General features: G+C 38.9%; 1 protein-coding gene across 1 annotated transcript; it reads left to right on the forward strand.

Annotated features, from left to right (window-relative positions):
* Positions 1-14: 14 nt before the first annotated feature.
* Positions 15-16,871, forward strand: ptpn1 (protein tyrosine phosphatase non-receptor type 1). Its single transcript, XM_040007862.1, has 9 exons — positions 15-445; positions 2,638-2,728; positions 5,486-5,586; positions 7,476-7,574; positions 7,689-7,826; positions 8,697-8,906; positions 10,192-10,353; positions 12,939-13,093; positions 14,388-16,871. The coding sequence occupies exons 1-9, from the start codon at positions 389-391 to the stop codon at positions 14,647-14,649; spliced, it is 1,275 nt and encodes a 424-aa protein (XP_039863796.1). The 5' UTR covers positions 15-388; the 3' UTR covers positions 14,650-16,871.
* Positions 16,872-22,416: the final 5,545 nt, after the last annotated feature.

Below are 22,416 nucleotides of genomic sequence, written 5' to 3' on the forward strand. Positions count from 1 at the left end.
CTGCCGCTGTAGGAATAGTAAAATAGCCGTCTCAAGCAAACAAAGTGTGAAATTCGGATTTGACGGGGGCTTATAAACCCAAAGTGACACACAGAGAAACGCAGGAGGAATTTTATTTCTTAAAAAAATATATTCTGCTCTCTTTTTTTTTGGTCACCCAAGGACGGCAGCTACAGCAGGAGGAGGAGTTAGCGGCGTGTTTCCGCTAAGAGCAGGCCGAGACGGTAATCTATGCAGCCGCACTGAGAATTACAAAACAGCGGCAGACCAGTTGGCAGCTACTGCGCGAAATAGTTTGACTGAAATTTGTTTAATCTTCGGGGACTTTTGGTTGTTCGTATCGGGAGGCTAAACAACGAGAGAGTGAGTGGCAGCTGGACTGTCAGCGATGGAAGCTGAATTTCGGGAAATCGATGAAAACGGCAGCTGGAACGCCATTTATCAGGTAAGAGCTCTTGGCAAATTAAGGTGGAAATAATCAGACCGTAGCTGAAGCTGGTTAGGCCAATGTGTAGCTTACGTACATTGAGGTGGTAGCTATAGTTTCTCTGGCTATATGAGTGTGTTGGTGTTTAGTTCAGTGCCTGTTCTTCCTGCTCGGAGTTATCCGATGATTGATACGTCTGCTCGGGTATAAAGGCAGCAGCTCAACGCTGACTGACGTCATACTTTTTTGGACGTACTAACTTATTTTTAATGATTTATTCTCAGTTTCGTCCACTATTTCCATTCCGCTGTTAATCGGAGGCTTAAATATAGTTATTATAAATGTTTATAATACATTACCTAGGGGTATAACACCTGAAACCGAGTGAAATCACGATACAAACCTCCAAAATATCGTATCGCAGTTTTTTCGCTCCCATACCATGATACACATAAGATGTAAAATGCCATAGGTAACAATTCAAATGGAAATGCATCACAATAATGGTAGAAACTTTCCTTTATGTAAAAACTTAATAAAGAAGCCAGGTTCTAAAGAAGTTTTAACCTTTCATAAAATAAAATTTAGTAATTTTTGTTGAATGGGGTTTGATTTACTCAAATTTAAATGCATTGTTAAGGGTTTTCATTGGGGTTAATTTAGAAAAAATACATTACTGACAAAACAAATAACAAAAAAAAAAAAAAAAAACCCCAACTGAAACCTGCTTTGAGCCAGGAATCCCCCTCTCCCAATATACTATGACATAAAGGATTCATTAGTCTGTTATATGTAACATACAGCTTCTATTTTAATTCTTTAAGACCATATCCTAAAACTTAAAATTAGAAGTACCCCTTTGGAATTTTTTTTGTGAACTAGCAAAAGTACTGTTCAAAACATTTACCAACACATTAAATATTTTCTGTACATTGCCTGTACATTGTCTGCCAAACATGTTGAAGGCATTCACTTCCTCATTTATGATATGAAGTGTACTGGTTTTTTTTTTTTCTTTCTTTCTGCGTATAAGAAAATTTGACCTGCTACTTGAACTTCATGTAATCACCCCAAAGGCTCGTTTTGAGCCAGGAAATGCTCTTAATGGAGCTTAATTGTTATTCATAATCCAGTCGTGATCAAACAATCAGACCTGTTGTGGACTTTGGTTTTCTCCCTCGTGTCTTGTTATTCATCCCTACTGAAGAAAATTGAATAAACTGAAACAGTGGAACGTGAGGTTATGGACTATGATTGGTCAGTGAGTCAAATCTCAATCATCTCTCTATTATTTACAAACATTATGCAGTGGCTGAAGTTAAAACCGTGTTGTTGTTGTTTTTTCACATGGAATCTTCTTTAACTGTTACATAATTCAAATAAAATAGAAAAAAAAAATTCAGTAGGCAGGGCTTTGGATTATAAAGCCAGACCAGGTGATGGTCCCTACAAGCCCATAGCTTCCATAACGGGATGTTTGTGGGTCCAGATGGGCGAAAGGCTGTAATAGAGTTTGGCCTTCTTGGGAAACCGTTAACGCAGCCTAAGGTGATCCACAGAGAGCTGAAGCTGACAGCAAACTGTTCAGCATTGCCAAAAGCAGATAGGGTGACAGGCCCTAAGTGATCTAAAGTTGGAAACGGCTGCAGTCAACCATTAAAAATCCTTCCACAGGTTCCCCTACCTATGCCTTGAAACTTTTTCTCTCACTCTTTAGCTCTCTTGCAGTTATACTGCCTGCAGCTGAACTAAACAGCGTGTTTAAACATTTTAGGAAGAGGTGAAAGCAGAAGAGGTGGGCTTGGAACATATATATCATAAAACAATAAAAACAATGAAAATGAATGTTGTTTCTTGTTTTCATAATAGTTGGAAATGAGAATTGACATTTAAATTAAAATTTAATTAGCCACCCTAAGAAAGGGTAGTCTAAATACAAGCTTTTGACAGTGTTAGTATTGAGGCAAATATAATCCTGATTATTATTGAAATAGCTAGAGGAAATTGTAAAAGGGTCATCAGCGAATGTCATCATTATTTGTTTGTTTGTCTTAAAGAATACAGCAGTCACACTCAGAGCTTTTTAATGTGGAGTGGATGTTTCTTTTGTTTTTTGTTTTTTTAAACAAAACAAAACAGAAAAAAAAAACCCTGTGAAAACACCAAAACTCTGCTTTAATGCTTGTTTTCCTCCTTTTATTCTGTTACAGGAGATTCGGCAGCAGTCGAGTGAATTCCCTTGTAAGGTTGCCAAATCACCTGAAAACAAGACTCGGAATCGATACAGAGACGTTAGCCCGTGTAAGTTTGTCTTTGCTTGCCTCAGTGTGCTGGACTGCAGAGTCTGAAATACTTAAATATTCCCACAACTCTCAAGGTGTTGTAGCCACTAAAATTACATTTAGGACCTCATTATATACTCATATACTGGTTTCATTTATCTAGGGCAGATATTTGAAAATGTTTTCATGTAATTAACTAGGGTTTTCAGTGATTTTAAGCATCACAGTTATGCCAGGTATTTATACCAAACCTGCTGTAAAAGGGATACATAACCTAAAACTTCACCTGCCTCTTAAAGCTAGCACCATGCAGACAGAGGATGGTCACAGGGATACAGTATTTGGGTAACTGCAGTAGAAACGTTGTCCAAATGCCCCTGAAAGGAGCAGATTTGTTTGTGTCCTGCCTGCCAGCTCTGGTTGCTCAGTTATCAAACCACATGTGCTTCAGGATATCTCTGAATCTTGCTCTGCCTCTGTGAACTGTGGTTCATTGCAAAACATTAAAATGAGTGAGTAGAAGTGGAAAATTACAATAAAATCAAACACTGTTATGTTTTAAAAAACAACATGCTCACATTTTCACACAGCTTTCTACTATCTTTGCCACACCAAAGGGGTTATTCGTGCAAGAAACTATGAAAAGTTGTGGACTGGCAAATGTCATGTCATGGTAGGAACCTTTTTCTGATTCAAAATATCACAAAGGCACATATAAATATACAGCTGGGGTGATAATGCGACCTCATTTGAATACTTGAAGGTTAAGTGAATGCCACTGTGGGTCTCTTTGCTTGGTACTCTACCCGCAGTGTTGAAGGGTCTGTAATCTCCTATTTATGTTTAAACATCTGTGGTGAAGTCACAGCATTATGCAGCATTATATAAACACCTAAGCTGGCTGGAGTTTCAGTAGGTAGAAGAACTGTAATATCAGTTTGAAGTTAAGTGAAGGTAGTGTTGTGCAATAGAAACAGCCTTGCATCACTCTGACTGGCGTAGTGTTTCCAGCTAATTTATTACAGAGTGTCTCAAAAACAGCTACACGGGGTAAGATCAGGGAAAGGGGAAATTAAGTTGTTGTGTTTTTTTCCCCAGCAATGCTTTTAGTATCATTTATTTTTTTAAGCGTTGAAATAAATGGTGAAATAAAAAGCAAACACAGAAACAAAAAAGAGAGGAAATAGAGGAAATGCTTATCTTATTAATATATGGTTATCCATAATCACACAGCTCCTATTTGTTTGTATTTTACATAAAAAGTGAGTGTATATACCGGTACTGATGCACAATTCAGTCATAAATATTAACAGAAAAAAATATTTTTTTCTGAATTGAGGATATATCTTAAAAATCTTAAAGGAGCCACTGTTTTTTGTGAGCTTGATTTCATTAGCAGTGTTGCCCTCATTGGGACTTACTGGTGTCTTTGACCAAAATTTTGGTACTGTTACAAGCTGTGTGCTGGATATTGTGCTGTTACTTCAGGATATAAATCTGTGTATCTAAAATATATTCTTACTGGCAGTTTGGTGACCATACACAATGTTAAAGGTGCATGTGGATAAAAGCTGAATTTTGAAGCTTTAAAGTTAGAGTTTTGCCACCATCATAATGCTATGATGATTTTTGATCATCATAGCATTGATGATTGATGATTAATACATGATTGATGATTGATGATTAATACAGTAGCAGTAAACACTCACCAAAAAGGAGCACAAACTTTGTGACTAGTTTGTATCACACATTAGTTATTAGTCAAATGATCTCCATTTAAAAAAGCTCAGTGACTGCAGTTAGTGGAGGTGTACATCAGCTACATGTAAGTACACTTGTCAATCAACGCAATGACTAAGCTAACTCAATAACTCACTTATCTATGTGAATGAGTTTCCTCTTTTTTTTTTTTTTTTTCTTTTCTTTTTTTTTCTACACCAAGTTGTAAATATATATTTTAATGCTGTAAATTTGGGTGTTTTAACAGGGGAGTCTTGTGGGAATTATTTGCTTTTAGAGTCAACCTCAGGTGGTCTCTAGAGGATCTGCAGTTTTTGCCACTTCTTTGTTTTCAGCTCTGGAAGTTTCCCTCTTGCTGGTGACTCAAAGAACACAAAGATACCAATTTTTTTCCCATATGTATTTTTTTTTTGATCATCAATGTCTTTGTTTGTTTTGTTTTCTTGCTTGTTTGTTTTAATTTTCTATAACAGTTTGGCATTTAAAATGGGTCTAGTGCACTTCCTCTCGTGATTATCTTCTCACAAGTCACACTGACCTCTTCTCAAAATCTTTTTACTGCTGGAGACTTTGCAACAACTGAAAGCCTCATGTCAGCTTCAGCAGATAGTCAGGTTGCGATGAACTTTCTACAAACATCCTGAACTAACAGCTGAACACCAGAGTTTCCTCTTTTTCACACTCAATAAGCCATGCAAATTTTTTTTTCTCAGACCAAGTTGCAAATAGTTACCGTAAATACCAACAAGGGTTTTCTTATTCCCCTTTACCAGATATGAAAATGAGGAACCTGAAAGTTTTTTATACTGCTAACCTTTTACCTAAAAGGTTATTTCACTGGAAATCGTAAATAGCTAATCTCACAATAGTAAACATCTTTAGTTTGTATGAAGATGCTTGTTAAGTGTTCCCTACAGCTGTTTTGGTTTGAGAACTGCATTTTTAGTCCCTGGTGGGTTGTGGCATTTAAAAAAAAAAAAAAAAAAAAATTCATATGCATATTTTCATATTTCTTTTTTGTTTTTTCTCTTCTCAGTTGATCACAGCAGAATACGTCTGCAGTTAGGTACAAATGACTACATTAATGCCAGCCTAATAACAGCAGAAGAGGCACGGAGGAACTATATCCTTACTCAGGTAAGTGTAGAAAAGATTCAGCACTGAAAATTCATTATTTCCTCTAATTCAGAGAGACAGTGACAGAAAAATCCAAACCTTTAAGTCAGTATTTTCTGATTGTATAAGATAATATAGTTTCCTGGTTGGCCTAATGACCATAATATCTTGTATTTTATAGTTACGCCTTATTTTAGGTCCTTGTCTGCAGCATTTTTAAAATGAATATGAGTTATTAGTTTGTTAGGCACACAGAGCTAAAGACAAGGCCACTCTAATGCAATAACTCAGCATGAGGTCCTCCCTTTATGAAGGTCATAATTCTTAGTTTCTGCTGACACCGTTTTCTTGAGGTTTTGATTCGGCTTTTATGATAGATTTAGAATCCTTTTGTTTGTTGTGCTTTTAAACGATGAAGGGGTTTCTTTTCATTCCACCCTCATTCTAACCTCAGTCGAGGTTTATCATGTTTTATCACTTTTAAGTCATCCTCAGCATCAATGAGTTGACCTTCTGGTTAGAGTGACACTGGGAAAACACTTTGACATTAGGGCTCGTTATACTTGCTGAAATGAAGTCACAATTGCAGGCACAAGTGCTGCTTTGGTCTTCATTCAACTTGTCCTGTGCCTCAGGTTTTTGTTTTTTATCCTGCTGCTGTTGGGTTCAGCCAAGTGGACATGAATATACCATTGTGTTGTTCTGCTGTTTATGCGGCTCCAAGTCAAAGAGGCAGCAATGTCAGCAGACGCTCTTCTGGGCAAACACTGAGGTATTGCCAACCAAGGGATACAATCTTTAAAAGGTGTCCTGGGTTTGCTGGGGCTTCTTCACCCTGGAGGACCTGCCTGGAACAACTCACCTATGAGGTGCCAGGAGAACTCCTGGTCAGTTGCCCTGAGGAGCACTGGCTCTACCCTGAGCCCCTCCTGCATAACCACTCTCTTTATACTGTCTCTGAGGCTGAGCCCAGACATCCTTTAGAGCTTTGACTTTCTGCCTTTTTGATCTACTACCCACAGCTCGTAACCATAGAGAGAGAAACAAAGATCATTGAAGATTGATTTAAAAAAAAAAAAAAACCCACATAAAGCTAAATCAGTTGCCAAAAGCATTTAAAATGTCTTTATTCCTTCTCGCACTGAGAAAGCAAAACTTTTAGAGCACTTTGTGAAGCAAATATTGTCAGTTATTTACTAACAATACCAATATATCAAGCTGGTAAATGCTCCACGTATCATAGCGCACACATTGGAAATGGGCAAATGTAAAGACCCAAAGTGTCCAAGTCAAAGCACAGGGCAAAGCTTGGGGATGATCCCTGCTGGTACTAATGCCGGACAGACAATGAACTGGTGACAAGGCAGAAGGAACTGAGCAGGAACTGGGACTGAACTGATCTGCAGCTGGCATCTTTGAGCTGATAATGGAGGGTAGCTTCGGTGGCTTTGGGTCAAAGCTGATTTGGCAACATTCAAAGAAGTGTATTAGACAGGAGTGATCATGTTTCCTCTCCCAGCCATGCAATTACAACAAAAGTGTATTACAAGACAGTTTTGTAATACACAGAGCTCTGTGTATTACAAACAATGTTATGTATTTACAAACAGCACTCAAAATTGCGTCTATATTTCCAGGCTATTTTTAGGAGTTTATAATGTAGATTAGATCAGTTTTTGATCCAAAGAAGTTAAGCAAAGGGTAAACATACTGCAGTCTCCCTCTGTAGGAAATTTCAGGGCAAGAGTGTTTATGCTGAAGACCAAATGTCTTAAAAATAAATGAATAAATAATAATAATCAGATGCCTTGGAAAGCTCTTTAAATAGATACTGTTTTATTGTGTTCTGTTACACTAAAAATATTATTTCCTGCCTTTTATATAACAAATGTGCTGTACTTCCTTTTTAGGGACCCCTACCAAGTACATGTGGCCATTTCTGGGAAATGGTGTGGGAGCAGAGGACCCGTGGTGTAGTGATGCTGAACCGGGTCATAGAGAAAGGCTCTGTAAGCAGCTGTTTGAGTCCTCACAATGTTTTAGTATCGTCATACCTTGTTTACCTTTGAACCTCACTGCTGTCCGTTACCCAGCGTGTAATGTGTACCTTCATGTCATTTTAGATTAAGTGTGCCCAGTACTGGCCAGAGAGAGAGGAGAGAGATGCCATCTTCGAAGACACCAATTTCAAGCTCACCCTCGTCTCTGAAGACATCAAATCTTATTACACCGTCCGTCAGCTGGAGTTGGAAAATCTGTGTGTAAGTTGTCTTCCTGCTGAGTTTGGTTGTAAAACTGTAGGGTTGGGTAAAAGCACACCGGTGTAAAGAAAAGGGATGATGAACTGAAGTGAAAATGAGAAAACTTTAAAAAAGTGAAAACTTTGTAAACATAGATTTTAATTTAAAGGAACAATTTTCATACTCAAGATCATTAGTGAAAAAAAAGAAAGAAGAATAAGTCAAGCCTGACGGTGAAGTGGAAATGAAGAATCAGGCCAGACTTAACAAAAAAACGGCAAATTCACAGGGCTTGTCTTTACATACCCCCTGTAGTGGATTTGATCACTAGATTTACTGTACTAGTTTTTTGTTGTTGTTGTTGTTGTTGTTGTTGTTTTTAGGCAATTGTAGGCGCTATAAATATTTGAAACTGTGAGAAATGGTCTACTTTCTAATGAGCTGCTTTTGCTTTTGCTTCTAGTCCTCTGTTGTTGTTGTTTTTCTCTGCGAGGGTCTTTTACTGTGTAGCCTCTGTTTTTATTTTTCCTCCACTGGTTACTGTTCTGTGTAAGACTCAAGAACTGACAGCAACAAATGACATACACTTCCTTTTTGGCTCTCCAGCGAGTCTCTATTTCACACTTGGTGAAACAGCACTTCATCTTTGATGCTGGCTTAATTGTCACATCTACTAACTTGTGGTGCCAACATGCTAATGATTAAAAGGAGTGTCTGTTTATTCACAGATTAAAAAAAAAAAAACATGAACGTCATGCTTGTGATAATTTATAAAAGAGGAATTTGCACCACATGGTATTCTACCCTACATCCAGGTTTAGTTTGGAATCAGCACTTTGTTTTGAGTTTTTCATTTCTCCTACATGTTTTCTCTCCAATCTTTCTCTGCAGACTCAAGAGACTCGCGAGATTCTGCATTTTCACTACACGACCTGGCCCGACTTTGGGGTGCCGGAGTCTCCTGCATCTTTCCTCAACTTCCTGTTCAAGGTGCGAGAGTCGGGCTGTCTGAATTCAGACCAGGGACCAGTGGTGGTGCACTGCAGTGCTGGAATTGGGCGCTCTGGGACCTTTTGCCTCGTGGACACCTGCCTCTTGTTGGTGTGTACAAACTCTGTTCTTAGGAAGTTATGATAATAACAAATTTAATCTCCTAGGAGACTGACATTTGCACAGGAAATTAACGCAACCTTTTCTTGAGAAGCTGTAGTGCTAGAACAACACTTGATTTTCAGATGAAATGTGCTAAGATAATGGGAATCCATTAGAACAAATTAGTTGTCTAAGCTGTCTTGTTGGAACACCTGGTTAGAAATTGGACATATGGTTAGGTTGTGTTAAAAAAAAAATCTATTTAAAATTGTTAGTTTGCCCAATTACTTTTTTAGATTCTAAAAAATGGGAAACTGTATCAAAATGTCTAATTCCTAAAAAGTCAATTTAATAAGAGTATTGCATTAATGTTGAATTAAAGCTGAAAGTTTGAACTTCAGTAATATATTGACTGAAATCCACTGTTGTGCAGAAAAAAGTGTCATTGTCCAAATTCGTACAGACCTTACTGCAGACCTCACTTTTAGAACCACATCAGCAGCGCAGTTTAATTTTTTTTTTTTTTTTTTTTAATCATTTAAGAAGTTTTATAAAGGTTAGAAGCTTTTTATTCCAGGGAGATGCTGAAAAAAACCATCCACGCGTTTATTTCTACCTGGCTGGTTGTACTGAAACTCTGCTCAGAGGAATCTTTGAAAAGAAAGAAAAAAAAAAATCAGTTACTGAATGCAGCTGTATTTAAAAAAAAATAAAAATAAAAAAAAAATAGAACACCTGCACTGAGGTTGTTACATTGGCTTTTAGTTGGTTGAAGAGGTGATTTCGTTTTCTTTTTCTCTTCTTTTTTTTTTTTCCAAAGGCCACCCTCAGGTTAAGTATTTCAAGCTGCTAGAACAGCCTGCTGAATCTTATTAGGTGTGCTCCAGTATTAGTATTTATAAACATATTTTCAAAATTCCTGTGTTTACCTGCCTTTCAGTCTAGGTCCTGATCTTGAAATTAGGAGCATTTTTCTTCTATTTATAGTTTTCCTATTGTTTTCAAGTGATTAGTCTTTTAATTTTACAGTTTTTTGTTATTTTAAAGAAGTATATTTTAGTGGTGATAGCTGCTCTTATTTATTCGTGTGCCTAAATCTATTGGCTTAAGTTGTCTTTACAGTTTAGTGGCTGAAACCTCTGGTAGCTCACTCATTGTTCTCAAGTAGAAGCACATACAGTTTTGTTTATTTTTATTTTTTTCTTGCTAGTATGACAGAAGTCAGTACGCTCTTGCACACCTTACAGAGGACGTCAGAAACGTCTGTATTGAATGTTTTTGCTGCTGTGTGTAGATGTCCCTACGCAAAGACCCGTCTTCAGTTCGTATTCGCGATGTGCTGCTGGAGATGCGACGCTATCGAACGGGCTTGATTCAGACTGCAGATCAGCTTCGGTTCTCCTACCTGGCTATAATTGAAGGTGCCAAGTACATCAAGGGAGATACTTCCGTGCAGGCAAGTCCCTCCTCTCGTTTCTGCTCTGTGCTCTTAATGCACAAATTTTACTTGGTTTGTCTGTTTTTCATTAAATGCTATACCAATATCCACCTTTTATATTTTTATGTTTGGAGGGCTATGAGAGTAACTTTACCTGCTTCAGAATTTAAGTTATTGTTTTATTGTTGTTGTTGTTTTTTAATGTTATACTGGACCTTAGTCCAAAGCTTCAGTTTATCTGCTCTCTGAAACAAACTGTTTTAGTTTCTTGCTCCCCTTAATCCATCTTTCATTTGATTAGCTGTCACTGGTAAAGCGTATCGTGGTGGAGCTATCCAGTCTTTAAGTCTGACGTCATTAGCCGTGCCAGTGCCCAAACTTTGCTGCAGGTCCCTAAGTCCAGCGATCACTGCGGCATCACTGAGAGTTAAAAACTGTCTAAATCCGTTCATCTTTATTAAAATGATCAGCGTTGTTGCTCTACCAGGTGTAACGATTAAGTTTAACTTCCAGGCATCCATGAAAACTGAATTTATGAAATTTAATGGAGTTCTAAGTTATCAGGAAGTTAGCTCGCTAGTTTGCATCTAAATATAATATACCATGTTCTGACTGAGAGATTTATGAAACAAATTAAGACGTACAGCTCTGCTATCACTTCCAACATTATTGAAGACAGGAAAGTAAACAGCAGTGACGTTTGTAGGGTTACTGAAGTTTGGCTTGATGGTTTGATGTGCTATGTGATCACTAGCGACACAGCTATGTTAGCATAATATAAACAGTGAAGCTGGAGGATGAACGCTAACTTTTTTCCACTCAAAAGTTAACGTGAGGGTTCCCGAAGGTTCGGGACAAATGCAATCACATGGCAGGATGCTGTAAACTGACTGAACTTCAGTCGGGAGAACAACTGAGATAATCCATCACACAATACGATCACTGACTGTTTTTAGGGGCTTGTTGAGATTAAATAAAACAAGATACAAAGCATTAGAATATGTAAAAAACACAAAAGCCTTATTAAACGCAGAGTAGTTTGGGGCTGGAAGCAGGATTCATCACGTCATCACTTAAAGACTGGATTCCCACTGAGATGACCATACAAGTATATCCCCTCATTGTACCAGTGTGTACGCTCACTGACAACATCTTTAGGTACATCTGTTCACCCGCTTCTTAACAAAAATATCTAATCAGCCGATCAAATGGCAGCAATTTGATGCATTTAGGCATGTAGACATGGCCGAGGGGACCTGCTGAGGTTTAAGCTGAGAATCAGAATGTGCAGAAAGGTGGTTTTAAATTACTTTGAACGTTGTTCGTCTAAATATTTCAGAAACTTTTGATCCACTGGGATTTTTCCACACAATCATCTGTGGTTGCTGTCATCTCCGTATGGAGAAATAATTCCAGAAAGTTGTCAAATCTATGCCATGAAGAATCAAGGCATTTCTGAAGGCACAAGAGGTCCTTCCTAGCAAGGTGTTTCTAACAAAGTGGATAGAGTGAGAAAATGGATTATAGGTCATCTTTAACATCATAAAGCAAATCATCCAGGTAAGTAAATCCCAAAAGGTTGATTCTGTCAATCGCTACAACACAGAGCAAACACCATCCCCACAGACAGAGCGGCCAGAGAAGCAGAAGAACATCACTTCAGGAAGGTTCTGAGTAAATGTGGTTATCCCAGCTGGACATTTGTCAAAGGTGCAAAGGCGCCTAAAGAAAGCTCCAGCTGATCCAGGAGAGAAGGACAACTGCTGCCTAAGCAAAAACCCGTAGTGATCCCTTATGTGTCAGGCGTATCGGAACAGTTGAGACGCATTTTTTTCTAAACACTGCGTCTCCATGGCTTAAACTCCAAAACACACTGCGCCAAAAATTGGCCCAGCCCAAGGATCGGGTCCCCCGACACAAACGGAGTAATGTAGTGTACGCTGTTAAGTGCCAGGAGGATTGCCATGATTTATACATAGGGGAATCCAACTAACCTCTGGCAAAGTGGATGGCACAACACAGAAGAGCTACCTCGTCAGGCCAGGACTCTGCAGTCCATTTCCACCTACAGGCCAGTGGACACTCTTTCAATGATCAGGATGTACACATCCTGGTCTGGGAGGAGCGCGGAGTCAAGGAGGCCATTTAAATAAGACGTCCAGATGAACAGAATCAACCCTTTGACATAAAGCACATAAACATCCTAAGAGTGAATGTTAGAAATCACTACTTGGTCATGTGTGTGTGCGTGGGTGGTTCATTTGACTTGGAGTTCAAAGCCTGTGTCTGTTTTTTATAAACAGGTTTTGTTTTGTCAGTTATGAGAAACCATAAAAATAAATGCACTGAGTTTAATGTTCTCATTTAACTGGTAATAAGAAACATAATAATAATAATAATAATAATAATTAAGAAGCATACTGTGATTAGACTGATATAATATAATAAATATAAAGGAACATGCACAATATAATGAAGGTAAACTGGAGTCTCTGTTGATGAAAGGTCCCCTCTAAAAAATAAACAAAAACAAAACATGCTGCAATATCTATCGATTTGAAATCTATTATTTTAGCTATTTTTATTTTTTTCCCCTCTTCAAGGAGTCATGGAGAGCGCAGTCCAACGAGGAAGACGATCCTCCCGAGTTCACCCCTCCTCCTCCTCTTCCTCCTCCCAGAGACCCTCAGAATGGCAAAGCAGAGCCGTCCTTTTTCCCTGAAGAGATCATCCGAGCAACACAGACCTACAGTCTGGGGTAATCATCCAGATCACGTTTTGTTTGAGTTTATCTAATATTGTTAGGAAAACAGGATCGTGTGTCAGTGTTGATTCTAAAGCTCATAGCTCCGTGGAGCAGAAAGGCCAGGAAACAATTAAATAGAGTGCAGTTTGAAATATGAGGTGTTGAATTCCTAAAATTAAATACACGGCTTTTAAGTATTTAGCAGACACTACAGAAAGCTCTCTGTTGATTCGTGATCGACTTGCTCCATCCGAGGGAAGCATTTCACCAGTGGGTGTGTTAAGATGCCACAGGTGTGTGCTGATGCTTACAGGGCCTACTTTAGTCCTACAGCCTACGTACAACCTTGCAGATTGTTGTCTAGCTGTAGCTGTTTACTGTCAGCAGGGGGCAGTGTCACAAACAACTGCTCTGTGGACTACTCTCTAACAAAGGGTTTTAAAACCAATGAAAATTGTCCAGTGCAGCCTCCGTTTGTGCTTTTCATTGGCACCCTTTTATCACTTGTTTTATTTGGCCCTTCTCGCTCTGTGATGTTAACTCTTCCTGTTCAGGCCTACTTATCAATCAATAAGCATGCGACCTATGCACAACATCATCCCTGTACACCTACTTTTTTTTTTTTTTTGGTTGTTGTTGTTTTTACACAAGCACATCTGTGTAGGTTGCATACCCAAAATCCTTCACACTGCATTTCCAACTGTGCAAAAACTCTGTATCATGAATCAAGATTAGTCTTGATACTTGATATCTTGGTTAAATAAATTTTACCCAGGCTCAGTGCACCATCTTGTGGCACATGTGGTATTACAGAAAGGTACAGCGTGGCCCTTTTTCACGTAGAGTTAAAAATGATATCTTTTCAATACAATACTTTGTGAATACAAGGTCACAGTGATTATTTCTTCACATTCTGTTGTGAATTTGTAATTTTGAAAAGGATTCGTAAACATTTTAAATACATGAATTTAGAATAAGTACCACTAATCAAAAGGATGTTTTGCTCACAGTGATTCTTTGTACATATGCTGACCTCATTACTCGAAATTTCATTCATATTTGAAAAGAATGAAATCCTTATGCCCCACGTAACTGATTGGACTTTATGAGGTCAAAAAAAGGTAAAGTTAGTACGTTGTTGTGTTTTTGTTTGTTTGTTGTTTTTGTGTTTGTTCTTTTCTCTCAAAAACTAATATTCCAATTTCAGCTAGCAAGGAAGTCCATGTTTCTGTGGAAAAAAAGAAGTTTTAAAAAACCCAAAAAACGAATTATTTTCTCATCTGAACCTTCGTTGTTTCTCATTCAGCTCCTCAGAAAAAGTTCGAAAAAGGATGCCAGCTGCTGACTCTCAGCCTGCTGCTGACCTCCAGCACGCTCGTGACGGTGTTGCTCAGTCCGACGGCCATTTGGAGATCCACGATGATACCTCCTTTCCGAACAAATCTGAGCAGCAGCCAAAGGAAAACTCTCCCATGCCGGGGACTTGGTCCCCACTACTAACCAAAGTGTGCCTGTGCACAGCGCTGGCTCTCAGTGCTTTCGCCTGCTATCGAGCCTATTTCCACTGATGCCCTTCTTCCCCGTCTCTCCACTGACGTTGCAAAGTGGACAAGGCTGACCAATCAGCCCGCTTTGACTCTGCTAGGGGGTGGATTGTTTGGTCTTCAGCAGATTCACTTCCACTGGTTTTAATTTTATAAATGCCGTGCGAGTGGTTGGCTGGCTGCCGACCTTATGACCGACCCAAACTTTCTTTCTGTGTGTCATCTTGGATGCTCAGGGCCTCAGTTTTTCAGGTGTCACATCCCAAATAATGTGTGCTGGCTTAAACGCAGACTCGGAGGGCTCTGCTGGTCTGTGAATCAGGATGAATGACCTATCAGCCCATTTTTTGTCATGAGTCTCTTCTCTTATTTACCAAACGACACGTGAATGTGTTCTTCCATGTTATTAGTAAATCATGAGCCCGTTAGGATTTTGCTTTCTTTTCTTTCTTCTTTTGGTTAAACAAAACAGATCAGAAATCGTAGAACCAGATTTATGACCAGCCTGTCTGAAAATATGCCAGTGTGGGAGAAACCTTATTTGTTTTGTTTGTTTGTTCCTTTGCTGTTGGTCAACATGGATCCCAAGAGTAAAATGAAATCCAGAGCATGTTGGGGTGGGCCTTGAATTGTTATGTGACTCCACTAATAGCCTGCAGGTTGAGTACATACAATATATGTGTTTGTGTGTATATGTACATTTGTGTGAGTGGTAGTTTTTAAATTCTACCCGGTGAAAATATTAATATAACATTTACAGGACATCAAATGTGAGATGTAGACCGGGTTCTCTCCTGGTATGTGATTCTTTTTTCTCTCTCTCCGTGGTAGCCCAAAAGTGACACAGGAGGAGGGGAAAAAACAACAACAACAAAAAAACAAGGTAGAGTGACGTGTCTCACTCTGTATTTGTAACGTCTGAGTGATTTCAACAGCTTGAGAACTTTTAGAAGGTTATAAACATTGGGCTTTAGTTCTAGTATCGCTCACAGTGGATAAAATGCGTAACATAACTGAAACAGAGTTGATTCACATTGTAAAATAAGTGAATGTGTGTTCAGTTGGTGGAGTGCCAGCTTAAAGACCGGAGATGCAAAGTAGCCAACGTCCATCTCTTTTCTCCAGCAATACAAATACTCAGCAATGTGTCGCCCTTTACTAACTCTCGAGTTTGAACGGGGAACCAGGGACTTTGAACAAACCAAAAATCAAACACCAGCACAGGGATGAAAATAATACACTGTAGTGATGATCCATTGTATCTTGTCATGGCCCTGAGCTGGCGATATTGTTTTATATGATTATTATTTCTTTTAGCATGCTGCATTTGTGAATCAAAAGGTTTATCCTAAGAAGAGATTAGTTAAGCTGCTAGCGTTCGTTTACCTTTGGGACTCGATAGCTGTACCTTTCTTTAGAATGTATAATTCTGTATTAGATACAGCATACAACAGAAGTGAGTACACCCCTGCGAACTTTTTTTAATGTTAAATTTGTTATTATTACTTTACTATTAGTTTGAATGCCGTTAGAGTTGTTACGTTACAAAACAAAAGACGCTTCACAGTAGAAACTCTGTGCAAAAGAAGTAAGCACACCTTTGACACATACCCGACACAGTCTCATCCGAATGCTTGGTTTTTGGGCTCTGGTGCGGCGCTCGTGTGTATGTGGGGGAAAGGACATTAGCTGTGTTGTGATTTCTGCTACATTTCTGTGTGAAATGATCACTTGGAGAGAAATCAACAGGTGGTCTGTTCTCTTATGTCGCTGCTCGTGAAGTGAAAGTTAGGCCGAGTCTAGAAGGGGTAAGGTGACCGTGACGAGCAAGGAAGATTCCAGTGGATGTTTATCCGATTGAACATTAAACGACCTTTAACCTGACAGTTCTCTATTTGCTGCTCAGTCACATTTTAATTGGTTACCGTTGCACTGAGTTTTTCATTTGCGGTGCTTTAACTATAGCTGGTTTTGTCTCTTTCACATGAGCTGACATTTAGGTGATATTAAAGAGTGGTGTACTCATTTCTTTTTATACTGTACATATATTTTAAATCAGGTTTCAGTGTGCTGAACTGGGTTTTTTTTTTTTTTTCTGCTTTAGCGAGGGATTAAATCTCAGCACCTGTGCAGCCGTTGCACCAGGTTTTCCCGTTTTTTCTATTCTTATGCTGAGCTCAAAAACATGTATTTTTTTATTTACATTTGTTATTTTCCTTTTTAAATAAAAGAGAAAAAAAAGCACAGTTGCTGTTGATTTGTCCTGATTCACACCTAATCTTGTTTTCAGTCCTGAAATGTCTCATTGTATTTATATTTTGGACAAATAATCGCTGTGAGCTGAGAACTATGAGTCCTCTGAGGTTTCCTGCTTGTTGGATTGCTGTTGGGGATGGGGATGATTTCAGAATCACTGGAAAAAATGAAAATATGCACTCACCGACCACTTCACTAGCTGTACCTGTTCAACTGCTCGTTAACAGCAACTCAACGGGTTTAGGCAAATGGGTATGGCCAAGGCCACTTGCTGAAATTCAGACTGAGCATGAAAGTGGAGAAGAGAGCTGATTTAAGTGACTGGTGCCATACGCTGCTCAGAGTATTTCAGAACCTGCGGCTCTGCTGGGATTTCCCCCACATAACCATCTTTTGGGTTTACAGAGAATGTTCTGAAAACGAGAAACTGCCCAGTGTGTGTCAGCTCTGAGTGAAAATGAAGGTAAAACTTTGCATGGATTCATTAGATAAATTACAGCTATTGCACAATTTAAAAGAAAAAAGATTTTGGCGGGGTTAGTTGGGAGGGACTCGCTAATTTTTCATACGATGACCCTATTTATAAGGTTCTGCATAACAGAGGAGACTAAGAAAAATTTCATAGCTTTATTAACTCTCAAAGAGCCCCTCGTGTTTTTCAGACGTAATTTAATCCTCCAGAAAAGAAAAGATTTTACTGACTTAAAGTGGGGGTATTTTGTGGTAATATTTTACTTCTTTTACTGGTTCTGTTTGTTTCTTATACGGTTCAATTTATCTATGACAGAAATTCAAAAATATTCAGATAATAAAGTAACAAACTGTGCAGTTTTACTGTAAAAATAAAACTATTACATTTTTGCTCCTCAGTAGTTGTTATGCAAACTTTATGCGTACTTATTTTGAGCAGCCACGTATCCTGCAGTCATAAAATTTAGTGGAAGGAAGAATCAGATAACAGACAATGCATAAAATGGGGCAGTTTTGCTTTTCCAGTTATGATACACCCCCTGATGTTTCTACTTAAATATGCTTGTAGAAAAATGGTTCTGGCTTTAGAGCGTGACACTTGGAGGGAGTGTACAATTGATTTGGTTCTGGTTTTAAGAGCTTAAATATGTTATGTGGATATCTCCTGTACTTAAGACATTATATGTCAAAAATAAAAAGCAAAAAGGTTGTGTACTTTCAAGGGGAAATCTTGCGTGGTTTTATTTAATATTTAACTTTTCTCAGATCTGAGTTTTTATGCCATGAGCCGTGCAGTACTGACCAGCCTCTGCTTGTCTTCACCAGCAGGTGGCTCTGTGGGACTGTGATCCTCACCTGTTTTCGATGTGAAGCCTGGCCGTGTTTGTTACGGCCCACTCTTTCCTGTTGTCTGTATGATATCGGTGTTTGCTCATCAATTATGTTTGTATTTACAGCGGTGGAGAGCCTGGAGTAAACCAGTTTGCAGACACTGCCTTCAGAATTCACAGTGACTGTGAGGAAGGACGTCACATTAATTTTCTTTTTGTCTTCAAACTTTTTCCCATCTTTTACAAACAGGGAACATTTTCATTAAAACCAATCTTTAAAGTTTAATTTTCATTATTTAATCTGAGAGATCCCCACAGATAAAACCACAATGCTGTACAGTTTGTGATTAGCAAACTTTGCGGTTGATAAATAACGAGATTTTGCTCCTGCTAGTGTAAAATCTTTAACAACAATAGCCATCAAACTTTAAAGTTAGGTTAAACATGTCCAGAGATGCATGCGTTTCTTGAGTAAACTTCACCACAGGGGTGTAGCGCAGATGATTTGGCAACACTCTTGGCTAGAACTTCCTGTTTGGGAAATTAAGAAACAAGCACTGTGCTGTACTTGGTGTACAAGAATGTATTTTAAACAGTGAGTGAGTAATAGCACTCCCAACCACCGCTCTGCTGACGTCAAGGCAAAGAACACGCACCACTAGGAAAACTACAATCAAGGTGTGACCGGAAGTCCTAAAACCACAAATGTTTCAACTGAAACTACAATCTTTCTAATCTGACTGCGCTGCTGTGACTCATGCACTGTTTGTGGTGAAAATGAATTGTTATTTTAATATTAGACATGTGTTAAATGTCACTTTGATTGTGTTTCCTATCTATATATGTCATCTCGGCCTACATTTTCTGATGTTTTTACTTTAGTGAGAAACTTAAAGAAAAAAATGGAGGAAGACAGACGGGCTTAAATAAATGTCAGAGGTGCACTGTGTTATCTCTGCTTCCTTACTCAGCCTAATTTTCACAATGCTGACTCCACATTCACAGCTGACCAAAAAAAGATATCAGCCCTGCCCGGCTAACTCTTTCAGCATATGTCCTGAGTTTAGTTATTAACCTGGAACTTCCCAATAGCTGGCCAGCTGTGAGGGTGGGTGGGGCAATGGCTGACTGGAAGTCTCTCTTGTAGCCTGCAGTTCATTTTCACAGGGAGCCGAGCAGGGATCAGGAAATTCCTGAATAAGAGGAGAGTCAGATCTTTCCAAGAGTGACTCTGCAGAAGTCTGAGTCACCACACTCGGCAGCGCTGTACAATGGGAGCTCAATACCACAACGTGTGAGTACACTGTCATCAGGTGTATCATGTCTATTCATGCCCTTATTATTTCAAAACTCCAAAAACCCAGGAGAGTGAATAAGACAAAGCTTTCAGTGTTAACTTGTCTTGAAAGGCAACTTGGCTCAAATTTCCACAACATTTAAGATGCAAATAGTCACGATCCCTTTTCGGGCTTTAAAAACAAGTTTTTTGTTTTTTTAAAAAAAAAAAGAAAAATCACAGTTAAAGCACAGGTGTCAAATTCAGTTTCTCTGAAGAGGCCACACCAGGAAATGAAAAGCATAGCAAGGGCCATACATATAGAGTTTAATGACTGATCATTTATGCTTCATATAGCCTTCTCATGTACACTTTGGACCACATAAAGGCCTCAATCAGCCCACATAAAAGTCTTTTAGACTTTATAAAGTTGTGTGTTTAAACTATAAGAAGGCTACCACACAACCAGCCCACAGCAACCTGTTTCACAAACCTGACAGACAGCTACCTGCCCTATGGGTCACTTAAAAATACACCTTCATGTCAAAGCAAAGTAGCGGATCTTTCATTCTGTTCCCGTTCATATGCCCGCAAGTCTCACCGAGCCCGTTTTACAGGACTCAACATGATAGCACAGTCGTTCACCAGAACGTCTCGACTTTCCATCTGCGAAACACAGTTTAGGCATGGAACCAGCTGGATGTAGGAATAGAACTTCCCACTCTGAGATTTAGCTGGAAGAATATTTTTCTTTGCTGTAAATGCCCTTTTTTTTTTTTCATTTAAACATCAAAATTCTTCTTCTTTCAACTGGTTCCTTAATGACACAATTTTCTCTTAAAACAGAAACTGCCTCATGGCTAATGCCTAAACTGGCCTCTTTTCACATGACCTACTCAGTCTCATACCTCAGCTGCCTTTTGGTTGGACTGTGTGTTACCTTGTTAGCTGTCAGGTGGTATGAAGGTGTGGCTCTTTGTTTAATTTGGTGTGCACACCACAGCTATAAGCGGGCCAGATTAAAATTTGCAAAGGGCCAGATTTGGCTTGTGGGTCTTGAGTTTAACCCTTTTGCATTTAAAACAGAAGCTCTCAAGTTTTTTTGTTTTTTTTTTCTGGTACGCCCCTCTTCAGGAGCCAAAAAATGTTCACACTTGACCAATTTTCACACTTTACTTATTAAGTTTTATTTAAATTGTGAGTTAACTTTTGCTTGTTTAATATCCTTTACCTCACTTTAGCTTTATTGTATATGTTTCCCCTGGTGGTCTGCACTCCACTGTTTGAGAAACACTCTACCAATAATAGAAAATATGTTCATTTACTTTCTTGTGAAAGGCAGCTACCAGCAAACAGAAAGCCAGAGGGGTTGGCTGAACCACAGAAGACTGGAAACAGTTTATCTCTGTCCAAAGGTAATAAAATCAACCTTCCAGCACCTCTAAGGCTCACTGATAAACATATCTCTTCTAACTGTAAAAACTATACTGTGCCAGGAGTTAGACTGAAAATATTGACAGCTTTATGAAGAGTTTGATTTTTGTTAATTAGTAACCTTTAGAGGCAAAAGATTTTCGTTACCAGTCGGCAGAGCCAGACACGTCGGCTCCGTCTTTCTTTAGTCTTTCTAAACTGCAATGCAGTTGGTTTTTTTGGTTTTTGTTTTTTGTTTTAAAAAGGCTGGAAATATATTAGAAACATAAAACCCAGAAGAAAATTCTTCATCCGCTCACCTCCTCCCCGAGCCTGGTTCTGCTAAAGGTTTCTTCCTGTTCAAAGGGAGTTTTTACTTCCAAATAAGGGGTTGTTCATAGGGGTCATATGATTGGTGAGGTTTTCTGTTTTCTTTGTGTTATTGTAGGGTCTTTACCTTACAATATAAATTGCCTGTTGTTGTGATTTGGCGTTATAGAAATAAAATTGAATTGAATTGAACTGAATCAAAAAAAAATTGCACATCATTTAAACACAGTGATTAGTTTGAAGAATTTATGCTCGTTTTATTTATCTTTCCGGCCACCTCCTCCAGCTCTTCAAGGGAAAACACTGATGTAACCTCTCCTGCATGTCTTGGGTCTGCTGCGGGTCCTCCTCCTGGTTGGACACACCTGTAAAACCTCACCTGGGAGGCGTCCAGACAGCATCCTTTTCCGATGGCTGAGCCACCTCAACCGGCTCCTTTTGATATTAAATGATTAAAAACAAAAAATGAAAATCTGGTTGAACAACTCACACCTCAGTTTACTGGCAACAAATCTCTTTTCCACTGATGCAATGCCAGCGGTGATGCCAAATCTAAATCAATATTGTCTGAACATGATTCTCAGGCCCTTCAGTGCGACTGTAGTAAAGCCAGGAAAAAGTCTGCTGGAAATCACTGCCCTAAAGGCTCAGGAAGACTCTCAACAACAAGTGTTACTGAACGCTGTCCATTCAAAAATTCAAAACAAAGCATATATAAACAACATCCAGAAACATTACAGCCTTCTTTGGGTCATGAATGTATGAAGCGTACTGATCAGTCTAACACTGGTTTCTGAGATGCGTTCCAGGCAAAACCTGTTCACATATTCTTTTCCTTATTCCTTTCTGACACCTTTGACCTTTCTTGACGGTGTCCTCCTACATGCACATTTAGATGACTGCCTCTTCTGCGCGCTTGGAAGGAAAACCAAAATACAAAAAGTGCCAGTGAGAGAAGTACCACTCTGCTAGTAATAAGGATTTATCTGTCACTCAGACAAATGAGTGTGATCTAATGAATCACTCCTATACATCCTGCTATGACTTTGGTCTAATCCTCACCCTAATGAAGACTTGGATTAGTGCTAAACTAAGAAAGAGGGTACGGAATAACAAACAGAATCACCCAAGTTACAGTTTACAAAGCTGTTGCTCTCTGCAATTTGCTTGGCGTACATGGACACTGTGTGCCAAACAACATGAGAAACGTCTAAA

This window comes from Simochromis diagramma, unplaced genomic scaffold (genome assembly GCF_900408965.1).
Source record: "Simochromis diagramma unplaced genomic scaffold, fSimDia1.1 OVJJ01000545.1, whole genome shotgun sequence".
Classification (NCBI taxonomy): domain Eukaryota; kingdom Metazoa; phylum Chordata; class Actinopteri; order Cichliformes; family Cichlidae; genus Simochromis; species Simochromis diagramma.

Bases quoted from the DNA above. Each gene is read 5' to 3' on its own strand.
- ptpn1 (XM_040007862.1), top strand. From the start codon at position 389: ATGGAAGCTGAATTTCGGGAAATCGATGAAAACGGCAGCTGGAACGCC. The intron at 446-2,637 runs GTAAGAGCTCTT...ATTCTGTTACAG, and splicing joins GCTGGAACGCCATTTATCAG to GAGATTCGGCAGCAGTCGAG. The intron at 8,907-10,191 runs GTGTGTACAAAC...TGCTGTGTGTAG, and splicing joins TGGACACCTGCCTCTTGTTG to ATGTCCCTACGCAAAGACCC.